The sequence below is a fragment of the Colobus angolensis genome, unplaced genomic scaffold, assembly GCF_000951035.1.
Source record: "Colobus angolensis palliatus isolate OR3802 unplaced genomic scaffold, Cang.pa_1.0 Scaffold92, whole genome shotgun sequence".
Taxonomy (NCBI): Eukaryota; Metazoa; Chordata; class Mammalia; order Primates; family Cercopithecidae; genus Colobus; species Colobus angolensis.
In genome coordinates, this window is record NW_012123154.1 from 51,342 (window position 1) to 75,880 (window position 24,539).

The 24,539-nt window shown below is 44.3% G+C and overlaps 1 protein-coding gene across 3 annotated transcripts in view; it reads left to right on the forward strand.

Moving 5' to 3' along the window:
• Nucleotides 1–24,539, forward strand: part of SYT17 (synaptotagmin XVII) — a 92,437-nt gene that overhangs the window by 45,481 nt on the left and 22,417 nt on the right. For all 3 annotated transcript variants that reach the window (XM_011931852.1, XM_011931854.1, XM_011931853.1), the window contains 2 exons: nucleotides 7,138–7,258; nucleotides 8,777–8,932. In XM_011931852.1, coding sequence (XP_011787242.1) covers nucleotides 7,138–7,258; nucleotides 8,777–8,932 — 277 coding nt within the window. The remainder of the gene's footprint in view (nucleotides 1–7,137; nucleotides 7,259–8,776; nucleotides 8,933–24,539) is intronic.

The window sequence follows — 24,539 nt, forward strand, 5'->3', positions numbered from 1 at the left end:
GCCTCAATCTCCCAGGCTCAAGCGATCCTCCCGTCTCAAGCCTCCCAAGTATAGGCATGCGCCACCGTGCCTGGCTAATGTTTTCTTTTTTTTTTTTTTGTAGCAAAGTGGGGCATCTCACCATGTTGCCCAGGCTGGTCTTGAACTCCTGGCCTCAAGCAATCTTCCAGCCTTGGCGTCCCAAAGTGCTGGGATTACAGACATGCGCTACTGTACCCAGCCAACTTTGTTATTAATAATAAGTTACTTGGCCCTTGTATTAGTCTGTTTTCATGCTGTTGATAAACACACACCTGAGACTGTGCAATTTACAAAAGAAGGAGGTTTAATTAGACTTACAATTTCACGTGGCTGGGGAAGCCTCACAATCATGCCAGAAGGCAAGGGGAGCAAGTCACGTCTTACATGGATGGCAGCAGGCAAACAGAGAGAACTGGTGCAGGGAAACTGCTCTTTTTAAGACCGTCAGATCTCATAAGACTTATTCACTATCACGGGAACAACATGGGAAAGACTTGCCCCCATGATTCAATTACCTCCCACCGGGCCCCACCCCCTACATGTAGGAATTCAAGATGAGATTTGGGCAGGGACCCAGCCAAACCATATCAACCTTTACATAATAATATGGATAAATTCAGGATCAGAACACAATGAAGAGTACTGGGGCTTAGTGAAGGCTTCCCTCATTCTGTTCCATCTGTATGGGCACCCTTCCCTGCAATATTTGCTGGACCAAATCCTACTTATCAAGGCTTAACTCAAATGCCTCCTCCTCCATGAAGACTTCCTTGACCATGCCCCTCTCAAGAATAGATTGTGCTTCAGTCTGTCTTGGGTTTCATTTATATGGCTGATTAATACTTGAGTCCTACAATTACTTCTTTTTTTATTATACTTTAAGTTCTGGGGTACATGTGCACAACGTGCAGGTTTGTTACACAGGTATACATGTGCCATGGTGGTTTGCTACATCCATCAACCAGTCATCTACATTAGATATTTCTCCTCATACTATCCCTCCCCTAGCCCCCTAATCCCCGACAGGCCCCAGTGTGTGGTGTTCCCCTCCCTGTGTCCATGTGTCCTCTTTGTTCAACTCCTACTTATGAGTGAGAACAAGCGGTGTTTGGTTTTCTGTTCCTGTGTTAGTTTGCTGAGAATGATGGTTTCCAGCTTCATCCATGTCCCTGCAAAGGATATGAACTCATCCTTTTTTATGGCTGCATAGCATTCCATGGTGTATATGTGCCACATTTTCTTTATCCAGTCTGTCGTTGATGGGCATTTGGGTTGGTTCCAAGTCCTTGCTATTGTGAACAGTGCCACAATAAACATACATGTGCATGTGTCTTTATAGTAGAATGATTTATAATCCTTTGGATGTATACCCAGTAATGGGATTGCTGGGTCAAATGGTATTTCTGGCTCTAGATCCCTGAGGAATCACCACATTGTCTTACACAGTGGTTGAACTAATTTACACTGCTACTAACAGTGTAAAAGCATTCCTATTTCTCCACATCCTCTCCAGCATCTATTGTTTCCTGACTTTTTAATGATCGCCATTCTAACTAACATAAGATGATATCTCATTGTGGTTTTGATTTGCATTTCTCTAATAACCAGTGATGATGAGCTTTTTTTTTATATGTTTGCAATTATTTCTTAATTGAGGTGAAATTCACATAGTATAAATGTAATCATTTTAAATATACAATTCAGAGGCATTTAGTAAATTCTCAGTGGTGTGCAACCATCACCTCTCTCTCATTCCAGAACACTGCCATCACCCAAAGAAGACCCTGTATCCCATTAAGTAGTTACTCCACATTTCCCCCTCCTCCGAGATCCTAGCAATCACTCATCTACTTTCTATCTCTATGGATTTACCTATTCTGGATATTTTGTCAATGGAATTGTACAATATGTGATTTTTTCTGTCTAGCTTCTTTCACTTTTTCGAGGTTTGTCTACCTTGTATCAATGCTTCATTGTTTTTATGAAGGAATAACCTGCCATTGCACAGATAGGTGATATCTTGTTTATCTATCTGTTGATGGACATTTAGGCTGCTTCCACTTTTGGCTATTGTGAATAGTGCTGCTATGAACATCTGCGTACAAGTTTTCACATGGACATGTTTCCTGTTCTCTTATGTATACAACTAGGAATGGAACTGCTCGGTCATACTCCAACCTGTTCACCAAAGCAGCTGCACCAGTTTTCATTACTGCCAGCAGTATACAGGGTTCTTGTTCACTACATCCTGGCCAACACTTGTTATGGTTTTGCGTGTGTGTGTTTATTATAGCCATGCTAGTGGATGGGCAGCCCCTGGAATTTTGATTTGTTTTTATATCTTCCTTGTTCTCCGCCAGTAGACGGTGAGTTGCTTGACATCTGGGATTGCTGCTTACTCACCAGAAACCTTGTGTAAGAGTTAACCATGGGCTGAGTTTGAACCTTGTTCTTTTTGTTTATGATATATGATCTTGAGCAAGTCATGCAGCTCAAGCTCTCTAAGCTTGAATTCTTTCATCTGCAAGACGGAAGCCTCTGGAGTTGTTAAGGAAAAGAAATGCAATTCAGCTTTAGTGCCTAGGATGGTGCCTGGACTATGGTGATTTCTCCATAAAGGTTTGCTGTAACGGTCATGATTGTGACATCCTCAAGTGCTTAGAACCTAGTACCTGTTACATGAGCGTTTGTTAAATGAATCAATGAATCCTTTGCTATTGCACAATTAGCCCTCTTTTTTACTTTCTATCAACTGCTCCCCTGACTCCAGACAACACTGTTACAAATTCATCACTCCCCAGATAAGGCAGACAGAAAGAGTGGCTGGATCAATGGGAATGGTTCCCTGGAAAAGTACGAACTGAAAGCCCTGACGTGCACGCCATGTATCGAGGATGGGATGGGTAGAGAGTACAGCGAGCTTGTATCTGCAAAGGGAAGAAGGAATAAAAGAGCTTTGCTTTCTTAAGATGAAAAACACTCAGCCTTCTTAGAAAAAGGATAACTTCAGGAAGTGCCTTGTTGAAGGTTGGATCAATGGCCCCAGGGGAGGGAAGGAACAATTCTATCCACACTTGAAGGTTGCAGAGGGGGCTTGAGGTGCTCTTACGTATCGAGGGCCCAAAAGATGGCCTCACCTCCTCCTTCCAATTCTGTGAGGACGGCTAGGATTGGGCAGAGCCCCTGGGATCAACCACTGGGCAGCTTGCCTTCGTTCCTGTAAGCATCTCTAGAATCCATCTCTTGCTACATTCTCCTCCCACTGGCCTTCTCTTTGTTCCTTTGAACACACCGACTGAGCGACACCGGTCGGTGACTCCCACCATCCTGGCCCTTACACTTGTTTTTCCCTCTGCCCCAGGAGTCCCTATCCCTCTTTCTTCCCTCATTCCTCTTCAAACCTCGCCTCTCAGAAAAACCCTGCCCCATCCACCGACTGAAAGGGCTGCTCCCATGTGAACCCCATTCATTCTCTTATTCTGCCTAATTTGTCACGTTTTCCTTTTTCATGTTGATTTCACATAAAATAAATGTTTTTAATGGAAATATTTCCCACATAAAATAATAAAACACTCATGTATCCATCTCCCAGATGTCATAAGTCGCCAATATTTTGCCACATTTGCTTACTTCAAATACCCCCCTTTCAATCAACTTTACTGAGATGGAACTTCCTGTTTGTTGATTTTTGGCAAATGCACACGTAACTGCTACCACAATCAAGATGCAGCAAATTGCCATCACCCAAGAAAGGTTCTTCCTTTCTCTCACCGTGCTATATTTTTCTTCCTAATACTTAGCATTACCTGAAATCATCTCATTGATATATTTTTTAAAATCTATGTACTGTCCATCTCCCCCACAGGAGTGTATGCTCTGTAAAGTCAGGGCATGGTCTCGCTGATGTATCCCCAGTCCTGGTACATAGTAAACTGCTTTTAAAATAAAAGGAAATGTCACTGTGACTTACGAACCTGGGAGGAGCAAAGTCCGGGAGGACCTGGATGGCCTGGGCTCCTGCAGAATCCTCAGCATTGCTCATCCTAGAGTAGATATGTCAGCAGGGTCATGTCCTAAAGACACTGCATCTTACAAGCCCTTGAGAAGCAGCAGGAAACCCCTAGCAACAGTGCAAAAGGGCTTGAACTTCTTTTATTACTGAAGACACTCAGTTGACCATTCCTATTTTGAAAATCTCCATACTTGGATACCCAGGGCAGGGCAGCAGGAATGTAAAGGGGAGGAAGCGGACAAATGAGGTATGATGTGAAGGGGGCAGGTCCCATCTAAAGGAGCACTGCACAGCTCTGTGGCCAGATGTTGGATTAAAGAAAATTACTCAATGACACTTCTCTTTTATTTTATTTTTTTTGAGATGGAGTCTCGCTCTGGTACCCAGGCTGGAGTGCAGTGGTGCGATCTCGGCTCACTGCAACCTCTGCCTCCTGGGTTCAAGTGGTCTGCCTCAGACTCCCAAGTAGCTGGGGTCACAGGTGCATGCCACCACGTCTGGCTAATTTTTGTATTTTTAGTAGAGATGGGATTTCACCATGTTGGCCAGGTTGATCTCGAACTCCTGACCTCAGATGATCCACCCACCTTGGCCTCCCAACGTGTTGGGATTACAGGCGTGAGCCACCGCGCCCAGCCCCCAATGATGCTTCTTAAAGTGACAAGGCAGACTTTATTGAGGACCATCATGATATGTATAGGGACCACAGTAATGGGATTTTGCAGTCAGAGAGAGAGACTGGGCTCAGCCTCAAATGCAGCACAGACAAGTGGGAATCCATAGCCATGGAGCAAAGTGGGAGGTCAGGGATTTTTAAAAAATTACTAAGAGGAAGCATCAGAGGAGTCAGGGGGACTCTGGCTAAATCAACCTGGCAGGATTTTTGCTGGAGACAGGCCAGGGTGATCAGACATTACCTGGGGGATGATGGAGAATGAGGAACCTGTCTGGGCATGATGGCTCATACCTGTTATCCCAGCAATTTGGGAGGATCACTTGAGGCCAGGAGTTCAAGACCAGCCTGGATAACACAGCAATACCTCACCTCTTAAAAAAAAAAAAAAATTAGCCAGGTATAGTGGCACATGCCTGTAATCCCAGCTATTCAGGATGTTAAGGTAGTAGGATCCCTTGGCCCAGGAGTTTGAGGTTGCAGGGAGCTATGATCATGCCATTGCTCCAGCCTGGGTGACAGGGTGAGACCTCGTCTCAAAAAAAAAAAAAAAAAAAGTGGTGAGAGAGAGAGAGAGAATGAGGAACCTGACCAAACTGATTTAGCAGAGTTCTTTGCAGAAACTGGATTTTACAAGGTGGTGCACTGATGGGCCTAGGAGGTTTAGGAACCTGACTAAAGTTTGGTCAAGTAAAGAATCTTTGTCACTTGCCTGGTGGGAATGCTGGTGTTACCAGATCTTCCTGTTTTTCAAGCAAGGCAAGAAATCCAGATTTTTTTAAAAATGTGAAATAACTTGATTCTTGAATTATGTAATAATTAACAAGTAATTATAAGTTAAAATGTGATGTGGGGCAAACAAAACACACCTGCAGGCTGTTTGTTAGCAGCCTCTGAGTTAACATGCGAGAGTGTTTCTTGTTTGTTTGGGGACTAACTCACTCGGTACAGGAATCTTTTGGTTTGACTGTTCATCCTGTCAGCAGATGTTTATTGAGTATCTACTATGTGCTAGGCATTGTTCTAGAGCTGCTGGGTATTGTGCTAGGCATTTGGCATTAATTTGCTGGAATGACTGACATCAAAAAAGATAGAGATGAAGGCTAGATAGATGGTAGATAAAGATAGATAATAGACATAGATAAACAGATGATGGATAGCTAATAGATGGTTAGATTACAGATAGATGAGATAGATGATAGACAGACAGATAGATAGATAGATAGATAGAGATCTTACCCTTTAAAGATACATGTTGAAATATTACAAAAAATATAATGACTGGGAGTTACTTCAGAGGAATATGGGGAGTTGAATGAAGGTGTAAGTGAAGGGAGATTCACCATGAGATGAGAATTTTTGAAGCCGAGTAATGTTTGGGTGTGAAGATGGGGTATACTCTTCTGTCTGGTTTTGAAATATGACTGGAAATTTCCCACACTAAAATGCTTGTCTTAATGTCCTTATCAGTTAAAGAATAATTCTGAAGGATATACAGGTAAAATGACACCATGTCGAGGACTTAGTTTAAAATATTCAGCTAAAATATTTCGCAAGTCAGGATATAGGTGAAACACCATTTGGCAAAATGTCCATAACTGTTACAATTTTGTGATGGATAGATGGAGATTTGTTATGCTAGTCTATTGTTTTGTACATGGCTGAAATTTTCTACAATACTTTTTTTTTTTTTTTTTAAAGGGACAGAGAAGCGGGAGGCCTCCTGCTTTCTAGGTATTTTTGGCAGTATGGAGTCATGCACTTAGGTGTTCATGGGAATTTTCCACAGTGTGATAGAGCTGACATCAAGGGGACGGGTACTCTTCAACAAGGGATGTCTCTGCACTGAGTATAGCTATGGTGAGGTTAGAAGCGTGGGATCTATTGGGGATTCCAGGTTAAGAACAGATTTCTCACTCAGATAGTTCCCCTGCAGGGCATTCTACCTCCAGGTATCCTATTGGATGGCAGAATAACAGCAGTCAGATTCTCTGGAATCAAATCAGCCTCCCTGGGTCTAAGTACCAGCTCTACCACTGTCTTGCTGTGGCTTTGGACATGTTATTTAACCCTGTGAGTCTCAGTTTCCTCATCTGTTAAAGAGTTAATACTAATACCTCACAGACTCATTAGTCGTTACATGTAAAGCGCTTAGCATAGTACATGGCAGTGAAACTTTTTTTTTATTATTGCTGCTTTTGTTGTTATTGTTGTTGCTGTTGAGTGATCTAAGAGTGGAAAAAACTCAGAGATAGATGGACCACAATAATTGGAGGCAGAGATGAAAAGAAGTCACACACAGAGGCACCCACTGTCAACTGATGCGCCCACAGCAACCTGTTTGTGAGCTGCTGCAATCAATTTCTTGCATGGTAGGTGCAAAAGGAATAAAAGGAGAAGGCAACTTCCTGACCATTTCCTTTCTCTACAGAATGAAGTGGAGCTGGGGGAGCTGCTTCTGTCACTGAATTATCTCCCAAGTGCTGGCAGACTGAATGTTGATGTCATTCGAGCCAAGCAACTTCTTCAGACAGATGTGAGCCAAGGTTCAGGTACTGTGTGATTCCCCGCGTCTCTCACTTTATTAATGGGGCATCTGTGTTTGTGTGGGGGACCCAGTTTTCTTTTTCTGTATCCTGGATGAGCATTACTCATCTCAGGATGAGGCAGGTAAAAGATACATCTTAGTAACCCTATTGGAATTGGGGAGTTGACTGAGGCCAGTCGTGATAACCACTGGAAACGTAAATCCTCTTTGAACCCAAGGAAGTGACTTGGCCTTTCCAAATGCTATTCCTGCAATGGAGACGCCATCCTGCAGGTGGCGATAGTGTGCAGAAACTATCCATTCTAATCAACGAGCGTGGAGGACACACTCTGAGGTTTTTTGCCAGCTCATTTCATGTGTGCCATAAATCTTTATGAATTTTAGCTCTGAAAAGACTTGTATTTAAAGTATGTACATTATAGCAAAAACCATTCAAACATGACTTTCAATGGAACGGAACAGATTCCATTCCATTTGTATGTTGCTTCTCCCATGATAGCAAAGGATATTACTGTGAAAGCAGCTGTAGTCACAGGGATCTGTTCAGCTCAGTGGTGGAATTATTGTCTTCTCTGAATGCAGTAGCTAAAATAAATTACTTTTGTGATAAGGTGACAGCTAGAAGACACTTTGCACTCTCAAAAGCCACATTATAAAAACAGAGGCTTAGAAAGGGCCAGTGGAGGCAATGGTATTAAGACTGAAGAGTTTCAGACTCACCACAATGGGAGAGTCAGTATGATAAAATCATTAAGGTTATAGGAGTCAAATGATCTGGCTTGCAAATGATATGGCTTTGGGGAATTTACTTAACCACTGTATGCCTCAATTTCTCAATCTCAAAAATTGACATAATAACAGTATTCATCTGTTGTTTAAACAAATATTAAATTAGATAATGTACATGAATCCCTTTGTAAACTATAAAATGATCTAAAAATGTTATAATTCTGCCATCTCTATTCTCCTGTATATGGGCTATGGGCTCACTGAAATGATAATGGTTTTCCACAGGCAGAAATCCAAGGCAGTCTCTGAGTCTGATTCTGTGTCCACCAGCAAGATCTTTAAAAATTGATTTCTCACCTTGAGTCCTCAGTTTTCTCATCGGTAAAACTAACACAATGCTGACACGTGGGAGGAGCTCAACAAATATTAGATGGCTAAAGGAAGAGGGAAAGGGATAAGCGGATAAGCAGATAGATGGGAAAATGGATGGATAATAGATGGATGGATGCTTGAGCTGTCAAATAGATAAGAAATCGGATGGATGGAAAATGGATAGATAAAAATATGGTGAGATGATGAATGGACCAGTGAACTGACAGATGGATGGGAAGATGGATGGATGGATAGACAGGTGGATGAATGGATGGACTATGAGATGAATGAAAAGTTGAATGGATGGATGGATAGAAGAATGGATGAATAAAAAGATGGATGGGAAGTTGAATGGCAGAATGACTGGACAGATTAGGTTTCATGATCTCCAACATTCTATGATGCTGTCTCTAATTTTCAGACCCCTTTGTGAAAATCCAGCTGGTGCATGGACTCAAACTTGTGAAAACCAAGAAGACATCCTTCTTAAGAGGCACAATTGATCCTTTCTACAATGAATCCTTCAGCTTCAAAGTTCCCCAAGAAGAACTGGAAAATGCCAGCCTAGTGTTTACAGGTAGGTAGCACTCCAACATCTGATGAACTCCAGGTGAGGCATGTTCAACTGACTGTCCTAGAGACAGAAGACATCTAGAGGGAGTTACATTTAAGAACTTAATGTCTGGCGTTCAGCTACCTGGGGTTGAACCCACTGAACATCTATGAACTGGGGCAGGACTCATAGAGCCCTATAATATAATTGTTAGAAATGTGGACTCGACCCAAATTTCCTCAGACTGTCACATAATAACTGAGGTCTTTGGCAAGTTACTTAACTCCTCTGAGCTTCAGTTTCCTCATCTACAAAACGTGAACAATAATAGTACTTGTGGCGTAGGTTTGTTGTGAACAGTAAATGACTTATGACTCTGGAATATACTTGGTACATAATAAGTACTCACTATGTGTTAGTTTTGATGATGATGGTGGTGATGATTCAAGTTCCCTGCAGTCAAATAGACAAGCATATGAGAAAACAGGGTCACCTAACTCAGGGAAAGGGATTTTGAAAGTCTTCCCAGAGGGTACAGTATTTAAGCAGAGGCTTCATATGCCACTGTCTGGTAGAATTTAGTCCATTTTTCCAAGATGTAACCTAATGTATTATTTCCAGAGTGTATTAGTTATTTATTGCTGCATAATAAATCACCCCAAAATTTAGTAGCTTAAAACAACAAACATTTATATCTCATAGTTCCCGTGGGTCAGAAATCCAGGTATACAAAGCTTTGCTGTATAGTTCTGTCTGAATACCTCTGACAGGCTGCAGTCAAGGTATTGGCTGGGGCTGCAGTCTCATCTGAAGACTCAGCTGGAGGAGGATCTCTTTTCAAGGTCACTCGCAGTTTTCAGCAGGATTTAGTTCCCTGCAGGCTGTTGAACTGGGGACCTCAGTCCCTTCCTGGCTGTTGGCCAGTGACCTTCCTCAATTCCTTGCCACATGGGCTTCCCCATAGGACAACTCACAACATGGCTTTCATCAGAGTGGTCAAGTGAGGGAGCAAGAATCGTAAGGAAGAGTCTTTTTGTAATCTAATACTGGAAATGACATCCTATTACTTTCATTATATTCTATTCACTAGAATAGGTCCAGCCCACACTGGGGAGGAAGGGATTATACAAGGTATAAAGAGTGGGAGGTGGGAACCACTGGGAGTCATCTTAGAAGCTACTCACCACAACAGGAATAGAGTTAGTAGGAGTAATGGTTATTATTTCTTGTGTTCTAATTACAGTATGTACTTCCCTTTATAATTGCTAATATTCACCATAACCCACCCTGTCAAGTTGGTATCTTCATCCTCAACTTACAGATCTAGGGACTGAGGTTTAAAACCTAAGCAACCTACACAAAGTCTCAAGCTGATAGAATCAGAATTCAAGCTCCAGTCTTGCCAGCTCCACATACCAAGGGATCTATATTTCCTCAAGAACCCAGGTAGGGCTAGCATTGGCGATCTGACATCATCCTTCGAGACATCTTTCTCCAGGGTAACTGCAAACTCTCCTCTATTTAGATCTTGTCTAGAACTCTGGGCTCCAGGTCTCCCAAGAAACCAATTCATGGCTGAAAAATCCTTGCATGCAAGATTTCCCCTATATAAACTTATTACTCCTTCTCTCCAAGGTTGCAAATGTCTATCCTCTGAGACCCCTTCGAAGCAGGTTGGTTCTGGGCTTTCTCAAGGCCTGTCACCCATAGAGTCTGCACTGAATCAGGGGATGCCTGCCCTATGCAGATATAATGATCCTTTCTAATGCAGTCTGTGATGGCTGCTGTCCAGATGGAGATACAAATAGGCAAGAGCCTCACTCTCTCCTAGGTTTCAGGCCAACACAGAAGACAGTCACCTCTGACTCCTTAAATGGTGCACAGGCAGGCAATGGGAACTACTGTGTATTAAACCAAGACAGAGATAAAAAATGAAGCCTCTTTTCCCAAGTGCCTGCTGAGAATAAGGGACCTCCTATTGTTAGCTTAGTTGAGGAGAGGACCCCAGGGGAAACTGAGAGCCCACATGGAAAGCCCTGACACTTCATATTTTACTTAACATTTTATGATAAATGTACCACACACGTGTTATAATGAGTGACACCATGAAAAAGATGTGTAAGGACAGAGAATCAGAGGAGAACAGGGGTTATGTGCCTGTGCTGGGGAGCTGGTATCTGGGTCCTGGCTTTTCCACTCACCTACTTTGGTGGCCTTGAGCAAGATCTGCGGGCTTAGGTCTTCTCAGCTGTAAAATGGGGATAACAATACAGGATATGTCACAGGATTGTTGTGTGCATTCAGGATAGAATGCACATAATTCAGTGCGATCAATAAACACATGGTGCTGAGCACTGTGCCACCCATAGTAAGCACTCCAGAACTGTTAACTATTATTAAAGGGAAAGTTTAATGTTTTCCTTTTTTCTCCCACGCCCATGGGGCAGCCACCACCTTCTCACTTCCTCCTGCAGTTTTGTTTATTTCAGAGTGTTTTCTTGCTGTGGAATCCTTCCCTTTTTTTTTTTTTTTTTTTTTTTTTTTTTGACGGTCTCAGTCGATCTACCAGGCTGGAGTGCAGTTGCGTGATCTCGGCTCACTGCAACCTCCGCCTCCCAGGCTCAAGCAATTCTCATGCCTCAGCCTCCTCAGTACTTGGTATTATACGTGCATGCCACCATACCCGGATAATTTTTTAGTATTTTTTGTAGAGACGGGGTTTTACCATGTTGGCCAGACCAGTCTCAAACTCCTGACCTCAAGCAATCCACCCACCTCGGCCTCCCAAAGTGCTGGGATTACAGGCATGAGCCACCACACCCAGCCTGATGTCTTTCTTTAATGCCTTCCCCTTTCCAGTTCCTTCTCCCTGAAGTCATGCCTTTAATGTTCTGCCGTGTATCATTCCACACTTTTTTCCTTGTTCACACAATAATATCCACATACAGAGGGTTCTGTTCCTTTAAAACATTATTCATGAATTCAACAAGTGTGTATTAAACAGCTTCTGTGCCAGGCAGTGCTTCCAAGTTCTGGGAATAGAGCAGTGAACAAAACAGACCTGATCCCTGCCCTGGCGGAGGTTACCAGGACATTCCATGGATACCACATTGACGCTTGCTTTGGTGTAATTAACAATGAATGTGTTCATTGCCTTCAGATCAATATGAATACAAATGGATTTAACTTTTTATTTTTAATAACTGCATTAGATACTGTTGCATGATGTAGTATGATAAAAGCTGAGGTTATTTATTCTGGAAGTGGGGGGTATGACAGAGCTTCAGGGATTGTGATGAGAACTCCAGAAAAATACATGGAAGTATGGAAAATTTTGCATGTAGTTGCAGAGGTTTTTTTGAATTCCTTGAATCCCATATGGTTATCTCATAAGGCTCAAACTAGAAGGGTCATCACACCACACCCTCCCCCATACATCTTTTATTCAACCCACATCACTTCAGGTGTCAACCGTCAGCTGGGGCAGTTGTCAGCTGACGCCATCAGGCGAGTCCTGTACTCTCCATTCACAGAAGACCCGCTTCTCTCCTGTAAGTTTTGGGCCCCTGTCTTGGAAGTTCATGTTCCTCTGGTTAAAAGCTCATTGAAAATATTCTTTCTGGAGGAGGAAGAACTGCCTGCCCGACCCTTAAATCAGGGATTCTCAACCCTGGCTCTACCTTAGAATTACCTGGGAGCTTTAAAATGCTACCAGTGACTGCACTGTATCCCGCAGAGACTCTAAAGCAACTGGACTAGGCTGAGGCACTGAGCATCTATAAGTAGCTACTTTTTAAAAGTACCCCAGATATTTCTATGGCTCATTCATTGTTCCGAACCACAGCCGTGAGTGGAAATCCCAGCTAGGGTGGCATTTTACATAAAGGGTACTGACTGGAATAATATGAGAAAGGTGTCTTAAGCTGGTATGTATCTAAGCAAAGCCACAGTTCTCCTGAACTCAAATTCATAAGGTTCTAACCCGCTTTATTTGTCCACTGAGGAAAAGAGCTGTCACCTCTAGGCCGAGGATCCAAAACCCAGCCTATTACCATGTTTCCAAACACTTCATAAGAAAAGTAAGGTTGATCTGCAATTTAGCATTTGCCATGAATCCCTGGTAAAAGCCTGTAATTAGCTGGTAAGCTGGACTTTCTGAACACTTGTTTTCCTGTGTGGGATGAGGATTCGTCTGCAATTTTCAATCAGGTGGTTTCTGCAGCTGAGGTTTAAAAATAAAAAATGAAAAGAGGGGTAAAATTGCTTTTCACCTCCCAAGATAGCAACACACAGCCCGGAGGGCTTCCAGGAAATTCAGGAAGGTTTACTGAACCAAAGTAAAGTGGAGCTGGCCACTGAAGGGATTGAGTTTTTACTGGATGTTGGGAAAAAGAAGGAAAGAAAGTATATTGGTCCGTTCTCGCATTGTTACAATGAAATAACTAAGACTGGGTAATTTATAAAGAAAAGAGTTTAATTGGCTCCTGGTTCCTCAGGCTGTACAGGAAGCATGAGAGTGGCATCTGCTTGGCTTCCCAGGAGGCCTCAGGAAACGTACTATCGTGGAGGAAGGCAAAGACGGAGGGAGCATGCACCTTACATGGCCAGAGCAGCAGGAAGAGAGTGAAGGGGGAGGTGCCACACACTTTTAAACCAGCAGGTCTCAGGAGAACTCACTCACTATGTAGTACCAAGGGAGACGATGCTAAACCCTTCATGAGGAATCCACCCTTATGATCCATCACCTCCCACCAGGCCCCACCTCCAACACTAGGGTTTACAATTTGACATGAGATTTGGGTGGAGACACAGATGCAAACCACATCAGAAAGACAGAGAAAAGAAATGCAGCTTGATGGCAGATCTTCAAAAAGTTAAAAATAGAATGACCATGTGATCTAGCAATTGCACTTGTAGGTATATACCCAAAAGAATTGAAAGCAGGGACTCAATCTGTTATTTGTACACCTACGTTCATAGCAGCCTTATTTACAACCACCAACAGGTGGAAGCAACCTGAACATTCATCGACAGATAAATGGGTAAACAAAGCAGTGCTAGCCGGGCGCGGTGGCTTACGCCTGTAATCCCAGCACTTTGGGAGGCGGAGGCGGGCGGATCACGAGGTCAGGAGATCGAGACCACGGTGAAACCCCGTCTCTACTAAAAATACAAAAAAATTAGCCGGGTGCGGTGGCGGGTGCCTGTAGTCCCAGCTACTCAGGAGGCTGAGGCAGGAGAATGGCGTGAACCCGGGAGGCGGAGCTTGCAGTGAGCCGAGATGGCGCCACTGCACTCCAGCCTGTGCGACAGAGCAAGACTCTGTCTCAAAAAAAAATAAAATAAAATAAAGCAGTGCATACATACAATGGAATATTACTCAGCCTTAAATAGGAAGGAAATTCTGACTCATGCTACAACATGGATGAACCTGGAAGAAATTATGCTAAGTGAAACAAGCCAGATAGGAGAGGATAAATACTGTATCATTCCACTTCCGTGAAATATCTAGAGTAGTCAAATTCATAGACAGAAAGTAGAATAGAGATTATCAGGAGCTGGGGGAAGGAGAGGATAGAGAGCTATTATTTAATTGGTGAAGACTTTCAGTTGGGCAAGATAAAAAAAAACGGTTTTGGAGGTCAGGCACAGTGGCTCACGCCTGTAATCCCAAAACTTTGGGAGGCCAAAGCGGGTGGATCACCTGAGTTTGGGAGTTTGAGATCAGCCTGGCCAATATGGTGAAACCCCATCTCTACTAAAAATACACAAATTAGCCGGGTGTGGTGGTGGGCACCTGTAATTCCAGCTACTCAGGAGGCTGAGGTAGGAGAATCACTTGAACCTGGGAGGAGGAGGTTGCAGTGAGCCGAGATCGTGCCATTGCACTTCAGCCTGGGCGACAAGAGTGAAACTCTGTCTCAAAAAAAAAAAAAAAATTCTGGAGACGGACAGTTGTGATGATTACACAACACTGTGAATATACTTAATGCCACTGACCTGTATATCTAAAAATGGTTACTTTTATGTTACATGTATTTTGCTATAATTAGAAGGAAAGAAAAAATAAATAAATGAAGCTTGAGCCCAGGAGATCCTGAGCAATTCAGAGAAGTACCTGGATGCTGATGCTGGAACCTGGCATACTGTTCTTTTCCCTGAGAAAAGAATGTTCTTTCATTGCCACTTTGAGGGAATAGTTAGGCATAATAGTTAGGAACCAGACCCTTAGCTTGGGTTCATATTCGTGACTTAGTTGCTGTGTAATCTTGGCACTTTGCTTGACCTCTCTTTGCCTCAGCTTCCTCACCTATAAAATGGGGATAATGGTACTTACTTCAGTGAATTCTTGCAAAGTCCAAATGGGTGAATAGACATAAAGGCTTAGAGCAATACTTGGCTCAGAGAAAGTCCTCTTTAAATATGAGATGAGATTATTATTGCTTGAAAGACATCCAATTTATGCAACTAGATGCTACCTTGAGCTTATCTGAAGAAAGGCTACATATATATACATACATAAATAATATAGTTTATCTACCTGTCTACATAGAGTCTGAGATTCTGTGGAAAACCCAAAGAGGGAAGGAAACAATTATTTTGCAGAATTACCTGGGTAGGGTATTGTCTTCCCTCTCAATGTTAGAGAAAGGTCCTCTGTCTTCTTGGAGGTAAAGTTTTGGAGAAATCCCTAAATTTGAAGGAACCAAATGTCATATGTTGAGCCTCTAGCCTTCTCCCTCCCTTAGTTTCCCCTAAGTGGTCAGGGTTTCCTGTCCTTCTGAAAGGCTCTCAAAACCCTCTGTATGCTGGGCAGAGTGGCTCACGCCTATAATCCCAACAGTGTGGTAGGCCAAGGCGGGTGACTCATCTGAGGTCAGAAGTTCAAGACTAACCTGGCCAACGTGGTGTAACCCTGTTTCTACTAAAAATACAAAAATTAGCTGTGCGTGGTGGCAGGTGCCTGCTATCCCAGCTACTCGGGAACCTAAGATCGTGCCATAGCACTCCAGCCTGGGTGACAAGAGTGAAACTCCATCTCAAAAGAAAACAAAAGACAAAAACACTCTTGTTCCCTTGGCAAACTTGGTCAAGAGACCCTTGGCTTAGGAAGCGTTCCCAAAGCCTGGGGCAAGGCAGGTGGAGGAACTGCTGCTTTCTGGCCACCTGTTATGGCTGAGGTGGGAGGGGGTGGGACCAGCTTCCTGGGATAGGAGTTGACCATGTGTCTGTCCTTACTGATTAAATTTTTGGAGCACCTACTATGTACCTGGCACCGTGCTAGATGTTATGTATTCGACAGAGAACCAGACATTCACGGCCTCTGTTCTCATGGAGCTTAATTCTAGTAGAGGCAGACGGACATTAATTGAATGCCACACCAATAACGATTGAATTGTAAATTGGTCTAAGGGCTCTGAAGGAGAGATGCAGGGCACATTTCAGAGTGTCTGACCCAGTCTGTGAAGTGAGAGGAGCTGACACATGAGCTGGGAGCTGAAGGACGAGGAGGTATTAATCAGCAGACAGGATTGCAGGGGATGCAGAGAGGTCAACCGGGCTCCAGCCCCAAAAGAGAAATTGAGGCTGACGTCACATTTCAACCTGGGAGCTAAAACTGCCAGGGGTTGGCATGAAAGACCCCCACACCCTGCTGCCTGCTGCAGGAATCGACTAGGGCATAGGCTTAGAGAGGCCTCTCCAATAATAACCAGTGCAGGGCAGCTATGGAACACACAGAAAAGAAACAAGGCGACGACAGACATGCCTCAGTTTTTGCCAACCCTTGGTGTCTCTAGCTAAGACTAGAGAATGTGGCGTCTCTATTTTCACATGCATGTGTATCGCCCAGGAATTGGTTAAAATGCAAATTCCAACTCGGTAACAGGAGGCCGAGGTGGGCCTGGAATTCTGCATTTCTAACAGTTCCCAGGTGATGCCGACGCTGTGGGGCTGCAGACCACATTTTGGGAAACAAACAGACCCGGGAAGGGCATCAGGGTGAATGATGATTGATTGTGCCAGTGCATTAATAAGAATTAAACCCTTGGCCCGGTACAGTGGCTCACACCCCTAATCCCAACAATTTGAGATGCTGAAGGGGACGGATCATTTGAGTCCAGGAGTTTGAGACCAGCCTGGGCAGCATGGCAAAACCCCATCTCTACTAAAAATACAAAAATTGGCTGGGTGTGGTGGTGCATGCCTGTAGTCCCAGCTACTTGGGAGGCTTAGGTGGGAGGATCGCTTGAACCTGGGAGGTGGAGGTTGCAGTGAGCCAAGATTGTGGCACTGCATTCCAGTCTAGGTGACAGAGCCAGTCTCTTTCTCAAAATAAATAAATAAATAAATAAATAAATAAATAAATAAGTAAATAAGTAAGTAAATAAACTCTCTAGCACTGGTCCCTATCCCTGCACATCATTTGACTCCCTAACCCTGTCTGTACATTAGTATTACTCAGGGACTTTAAAAAAATTCAGATGCCCAGTTCCCAGAACAGATAAACGGAATCAGCCCAGGCATCTGGATTTTTTGGGGTTTTGGAAGGCATCTGTATTCTTCAAAGCTCCCAGGTGGCTCTCTTGTGCAGGCTAGGTTGGCCAATCTTTGCCTCTACTGTTCCACTTCCCTCCCACCCTGCTGTCTGTCTGGAGGCCTCCCAGGCCCCTCTGTGAGAGCGAGTGCCAAGGCACCTGGTCTGTGTTCCATAATTGCTTGGCTTTCTGCAGCTGTGGCATCAAATCGGCTAATTGAATCTGCTGGTGAGATGAGATGGGTGGGGAGGCACAGTGGGGAATGGATGGGAGGGCTGGAGGGCAGCGTGCCAGCCTCTTGTTTGGAAAGACCCAGGTCAAATGGGCACTGGAGGGTGTTCTTTAAAGCGGTTGGGGGCCAGGCACGGTGACTCACATGTATAATCCCAGTACTTTGGGAGGCTGAGGCAGGAGAATCACTTGAGTATAAGAGTTCAAGACCAGCCTGGGCACATAGCAAGATCCCATTTCTACAAAGAAAAAATTAAAAATTAGCTGGGCGTGGTGGTGCATGCCTGTTATCCCGGCTACTCAGGAGGCTGAGGTGGGAGGATCACTTGAGTCCAGGAGGTCAAGGCTGCAGTGAGCTAGGATCATGCCAATGCACTCCAACGTGGGCAACAGAGTGACATTCTGTCTTAAAAAATAAAATTAAGTTTAAAATAAAAAGTGTTGGAGTTTGGGAAGCAGGATAGTGAAGAGGCAGAGGGTCTCCAGCAGAGAAGAGAAGAGGAAGGAATTCAGGGGCAGAGCATTCTGAGAGAGCCTGAAATTTCCTTGAGATGGAGAGATGAGTGGGCTTGTTCCGGGGCACAGATGCTTCCCTACAGCCCTACCCTGGCCACAGCCCACCCATGACATACCTTCTCCCTGCAGCCATGCAGCAGCCTCTGTCTTTTCCCCTTCTAGCCTGACTTAGTGAGTACCAGGCTCAACGCTGCCTCCTAGAGAGAGGGTTGCATGGCTATTCAGAGTATGGATTGGAGTGAGCTACAGTTTGGTTCAAATTTCACCTTTTGGTCAGTCACAGTGGTTCACACCTCATACCTGTAATCCCAGCAATATGGGAGGCCTAGGCAGGAGGATTGCTTGAAGCCAGGAGTTCAAGACCAGCCTGGGCAACATAGCGAGACCTTATCTCCACAAAAAATTTAACTACTCAGGAAGCTGAGTTGGGAGAATCGCTTGACCCCAGGAGTCCAAGTCTGCAGTAAACTATGATCACGCCACTGAACTCCAGCCTGGGGGACAGTATGAGACCCTGTCTCAAAAAAAAAAAAAAAAAAAAAGAACGAAAGAAAGAAAGAAAAGACAGACAGAAAGAAAGAAATTCACCATTACCACCTCGCAAATGTGTGGACATTGGGCAAACTATTCTTTTGATGGATCTCAGGTTTCTCCTCTGTTATGAGCTTCCAATCTCAATTTTTATTTTATATATTTATTTTTACCTTTCCTCCGATGCTGAAAATCTCACTATTTTATATAAAAAGCTTTAGAAAGCACCTTGCACAGTTAGTGCTCAATAAATGCCAAATATGATTGATGATGATGATGATAATTGACGGACCCTGCCATAGAAGAGCAGGACCTGGAATTACACAGACTTGAGTTTGAATCTTGGCCCCATGATAAATAAGCTGTGTGGCCTCAAGCAAGTGACACTGCCTCTCTGAGCTCTGGCTTACTTTTGTGTAAAATGTAGCAATCATTCTTATTATGGGGATTAAAGGCAAATCAGCCTGTGAACCCATCCAGAAGTAACCACTTGGAAAATTGTATCTGCTGTTTTAATCATTGCAGTCTGTGAAAGAGTTGAAAACCTGGTGCTTTGGAGGTATTTAATAGCTCAGCCCAGCAGCCTGTGGTTATTGCCCCAGCGTCTCCCTCACCTGTTCACCATCACTTCAAAGCTGCCAGCTGGTATGATGTCTGGGAGCCAGGAATTGACACCCAATCTGTGCCAACCCAGATGCAGAACCAGGCGTTTGTGCTCCCTGAAGTTCCTTGGGATTGGCAGTATGGGGAGATAGGTCAGAGCAAGACCTGGCAGTAGGCACTTAGTGCCAGATCAGTCATGGGAAGTGAGCTGCAGAGTGAAGACATTAAAGCCAGAGGACCACAAAAGTGAGCTCCTAGGAGCCACAGTATGGGAAGTATTATAGAGGGGAAGAACTTAAGAATGGATTTCATAAAGCTGTGTATGTACTGGACTCATCTCCAAGCTATGCAAGTGGATATTATTCTAAACAGTCTACTAAAGACACTGAAAATCAAACTATAGCGTGGCTCACCACCTAGGTCCCTAGGGTACACATCTGAGGGACAGATATGTTTGCAAAGCCTTTGAAAACTGAACTGACATCAAAATAACAGCAAACAGAAGGCAGGATAGAACTTGTAGCCTGAAATTTTCCATGTCAATTTCTTAAAAAGTCAACATATTCAATAGGATTTAAGCAAGACCTAGAGTCTCATAATATTAAAAATGTCCAGGATACAACCCAAAATGACTTGATTTATGAAGAATTAGTAAAATCTGGCAAATTCTTAGAGAAAGTGTAATCAACAGATGCCAACCACAAGATGGCCCAGATATTGGAATTATCAGATGAAGACTTTGAAGCAGCTGTTATAGCCATGCTCCAAGAAGTAAGGGTGAACCCTCTTGAAAAGAATGATAAGGTAGAAAATGTCAGCAGATCAACAGAGAAATAGAAGATATTAGAATTATGTGGAAATTTTAGAACTGAAAAAGTACAATCACTGAAACAAAATATTTGCTGAATGGACTCAATAGCAGAATGGAGGTGACAGAGGAAGGTGTTAGTGGGCTCAAAGACAGATCCAGAGATATTATGCAACAGAGAGTGAAAAAATTGGGGAAAGAAGAGGGTGGGAAGATCTATGGAGAAATATCAAAAAGTTATTAAACATTAGTTCATGTCACATGAATTCCGGAACATTTATGTCACAGGAATCCTAGAAGGACAGAAGAAAAAACAGTGGGGAGCATTGGCATGGAGGCAGAGCATTGGCATGGAGGCAGGCAACTCACCCCAGACAGCCCCTGAGTTCCTTACCAGATTGCTGGGCTCCTGGCTCAATCAAACCCCTCTTGTTCTTCCCTTCTCAGAAAACATTAGCAAGTCATGAGGAAGCTGTGTGGCACCATGTTCAAAGTCAGCCAAAGCTAGCTTCTGTGTGATTGTGGGCAAGTTGCCTTACCATGCTGAACCTTGGTTTTCTTGTTTGAACAATGGAGACAGTAATACTTCTATTTATTTATCATGAACTGCCTGATTTTCTCATTTAATCTTTCAACAAACGTATAAGTTATGATCTATTTTATGATCATTTTGCAGTTGGGGAAATTCGAAGCTTAGGGACGGGAAGTGCAATGAGTATAGTCAACTGCGGAGTGAGAGAACAGTTCACCCAAAACTGCCCTCACTTCAGACACCAGCTGTAAGTTCTGAGGTCTCTAGGACCACCTCCCTTCAGACCAGTTGGTTACAATTTCAGGGCCCGTATGACCTCCCTCAGGTTCAATAATTTGCTAGAAAGACTACTAGAACTCAAGAAAGTGCTACTTATGACTATAGTTTTATTACAGCAAAAGGGTGCAAATTAAAATCAGCCAAGGGAAGAGATGCATAGGGCAGAGTCCAGGAGGGGTCAAACTCTGAGACTGCAGTCATCTGTCTGCCTTGTGAGCCACAGACAGCGTTACCTCTACTCAGTCATGGTGTGTGACAACGCACACAGGATAGCCAGCCAGGGAAGCTTGCCACACCTTTGGCATCCAGAGTTTTTACTGAGCCTCAATCACATACTGCTCAGGTGGCTGATCTTCAGTCTCTATCCCCTCCCAGAGGTCTAGGTAATACCTTTCATGATCAGTTTCTCCAGAAGTCTGGATTGATACTATTTGTGATCCTAGAGCCCCCATCATAAATCACATTGCTAGGCTAGCCAAGAGTCAAAGCCCGCAGGCAAACAAAGATAATCTTCTTAAGCAGAACATTCCAGGGACCTAGAGATCAGCCCCTAGGAGCCAAAGGCAAAGGCTAGGCCTCTTTTTGGGTAAGATTACTTTTTCACTGTTTAGGTAGTAACTAGTAACCTGTGCAAAGTCATCCAGCTGGTGAGTGGTTGAGCTGAGCTTCCAACTTAAAGCTGCTTGGTTCCAAAGCCCTTTTCACTCACTCTTAACCACGACATTGATGTTCCTGTGAATCAACTGGGGGTCTTGTTAAAATGCAGTTTCTGATTCCATAAGCCTGGGGAAGCACCTGAGCATCTGTATTCTAATAAGTTCCAGGTGACACTTGTGCTGATCTGAGACCCACACTTTTGAGTCAGAAGGTGTCGGACTTGGACACTGGACCAAATTGAGGGCTAGCTAAAACAGGGATGGGGGAAAACAGCTTTCTATAAGACGTGCCCACCAGTGTGTCATGTCAGTTTACCACTGCAATGGCAACACCTGGGAGTTACCACCCCTTTCCATGGCAGTGACCCGACAACCCAAAATTTACCATCCTTGTCCTAGAAATGTCTGCATGACCCACCCTTTAATCTACATGTAATTAAAAGTAGGTGTAAATATGATTACAAAACTGCCATGAGCTGCTACTCAGCACACTGCCTATGGGGTACCCCTGCTCTGTAGGAGCAGTCACAGAGCTGTCACACTGCTGCTTCAATAAAGCTGTTTTCTTCTACCCTACCACCAGCTCACCCTTGAATTCTTTCCCAGGCAAAGCCAGGAACCCTTGTGGACTAAGCCCTACTTTGGAGCTCACCTGCTCTGCATTACTTTGAATAGCTAGGAGACCCTTCCTCTGTTCTCCCGTGTCACCCCAATATGGCCAGAGCAGGGTTGGGGGAACTATCAGGGAGCAGATCAAGTACAGCCTGTAGGATAAGAAGTTGGTGGTTTTTTCTAAGGGCATTGAGATATCTTTGGAGGATGTTGACCAGGGAAGTGATGTGGCTTAGATGTTTGAAAAATATCCTTCCAGCTGTTGAGAGGAGAATCATCTGAAAGATCACTGGGTTGATGGCGGCTTGGACTGGAGAGGTGGAAGAAGGATTTCAGAGAAGTCATTCACTGGACTATAATGTTGGAGGTAGGATCAGCAGAATGTGCTGATGTAAAGGACCATTCCCTATCTTGGCCAAGTTACTTATCTCTTCTAAGTCAGGATTTCTTGTCTGTAGATCTCAGTTCCCACCTCACAGGCTATTGTGGGAACAAAGGGAAATGATGTGTAAATGGGCTCAGTGCAGTGCTTGGCGTAAAGCAAGGGCTTAGCTGATCGTGGTGTTGCACCTGGATGTGGGCAGAGGCCAGAACTCTAGCCAGGCGGTCAGGAGATGGAAGCACAGACCTGACCTGTCACCCTGGGGTTCTCCTGGCAGAGCCGCCAGTAGCACTCTGACCTCAACTTCTCCTCCTGAGAGCTCCTTGAGTCTGCCAACATCCACCAGGTGGTAGAACTTGGCTGGATTGTACACATCCATTATGGGTTACAATGACAGCCTTTGAAGACCAGGCCAGCTGCCAGGGCTCCTGATGGTTTTTATTCCACTCGAATGGCTGTTTAATGACTCTGGTGCCTTTGGATGGAACCTTGTTCCAGGCAGATCCCCATGGGGGACAACATCGGGGAGCTGAGGGTTTATCCAACCACATATGTGCCTGCAGGGTCTGGGCTACACAGGGGGTCCAGCAGAGGCCAGATTTCAGGCTTGCTTTGTGCCTCGGTAGTGGCAAGATGCAATATTATGCTCAGAAGCCAAGGCCAGCACCTGGGTAGGTTCGAGATGAAGACTTAGGCAAGAAATCAATCAGAAACCAAGAGCATGCTTTCAGACATCCCTTCTATCCATCACCTCATTCCGACTTTCCCAACCCAGAGCTGCCAGTCAGCAGAATGCTTAACTTTTAAAATGCCAGGGCCTGGCCAGGTGCCATGGCTCATACCTATAATCCCAGCACTTTGGAAGGCCAGGGCAGGAGGATTGCTTGGGGCCGGGAGTTCAAGACCAGTCTGGGCAACATAGAAAGACCCCCATCTCTGCAAAAGATAAATGAAAAAAAATCAGCTGGACATATGGTGACGTGTGGCTGTCGTCTCAGCTACTCAAGAGGCCAAAGTGGGAGGATCACTTGAGGCTGCAGTGAGCTATAATCACACCACTGCACTCCAGCCTGGACAACAGAGCAAGACCCTGTCTCAAAATTAATTAATTAATTAAACATTTAAAATAGATAGTATGACAAAAATTTAAAATGCCAGGGCCTGCAGGGTACAGCTTCTAGTGCCACCTGTCTGCCTACATTTTGAGGAAACGTGCTGTAGTGGATATAGCTTTGGCTTAGAAATCAGAAAACCAGACTCCCAGAGTTTTGTGCTGTATCATTTTGAGCAGAAACTTTTAATCTTTTTCAGCCTCTGGTTTTCTTCTATCAGATGCATATAAAATCTGTCTCAGGGTTTTTCATGCAGTATTTGACGATAATAATGGCAAACACTTAAATAGTGCTTCCTGTGTGCCAGGCACTGCTCCAAGTTTTTCAAATGAATTAACTCATTTAATCTGCATAGAAATGCTATGACATAGTGTTACAAGATCATTGAGGGTGTTGCTTTTCTGGCCAGAAACCACTGACTGGTGGTGCCTTTGTCCGAGTTTTGCGCGAACCCACTGGGCGCGCTCATCCTGGCAGGCTGCGCTCGGCTCACGCTACCAGGCTGGATCCCATGCCTCTGAAGAGACTGGAGCAGAGTAGCGAGGGTTATGTGAGCAGGCGAGCATTGGGTTCAGCCACTGTGCACAGTCAGGCACACCAGCTGCTGCAGTGGGGGGGGCAGTTCCAGGTGCCAGCATGGGTGCCAGCTCACTGTGAGGCTGTGGCTGGACCAGGCTCTCCACAAGCAGCTTCAATGGCTGGCACTGGGGAACACAGTGGTGCCCAGAAGCTTGGAGACACCAGGAACCACAAGGCCCCAAAGGGGGAGTCACAAACCTGGCTTGGGGATCTCCTGGGCCTGGGCCCTCTGAAGGGCTGCAGCTCTCCTCGC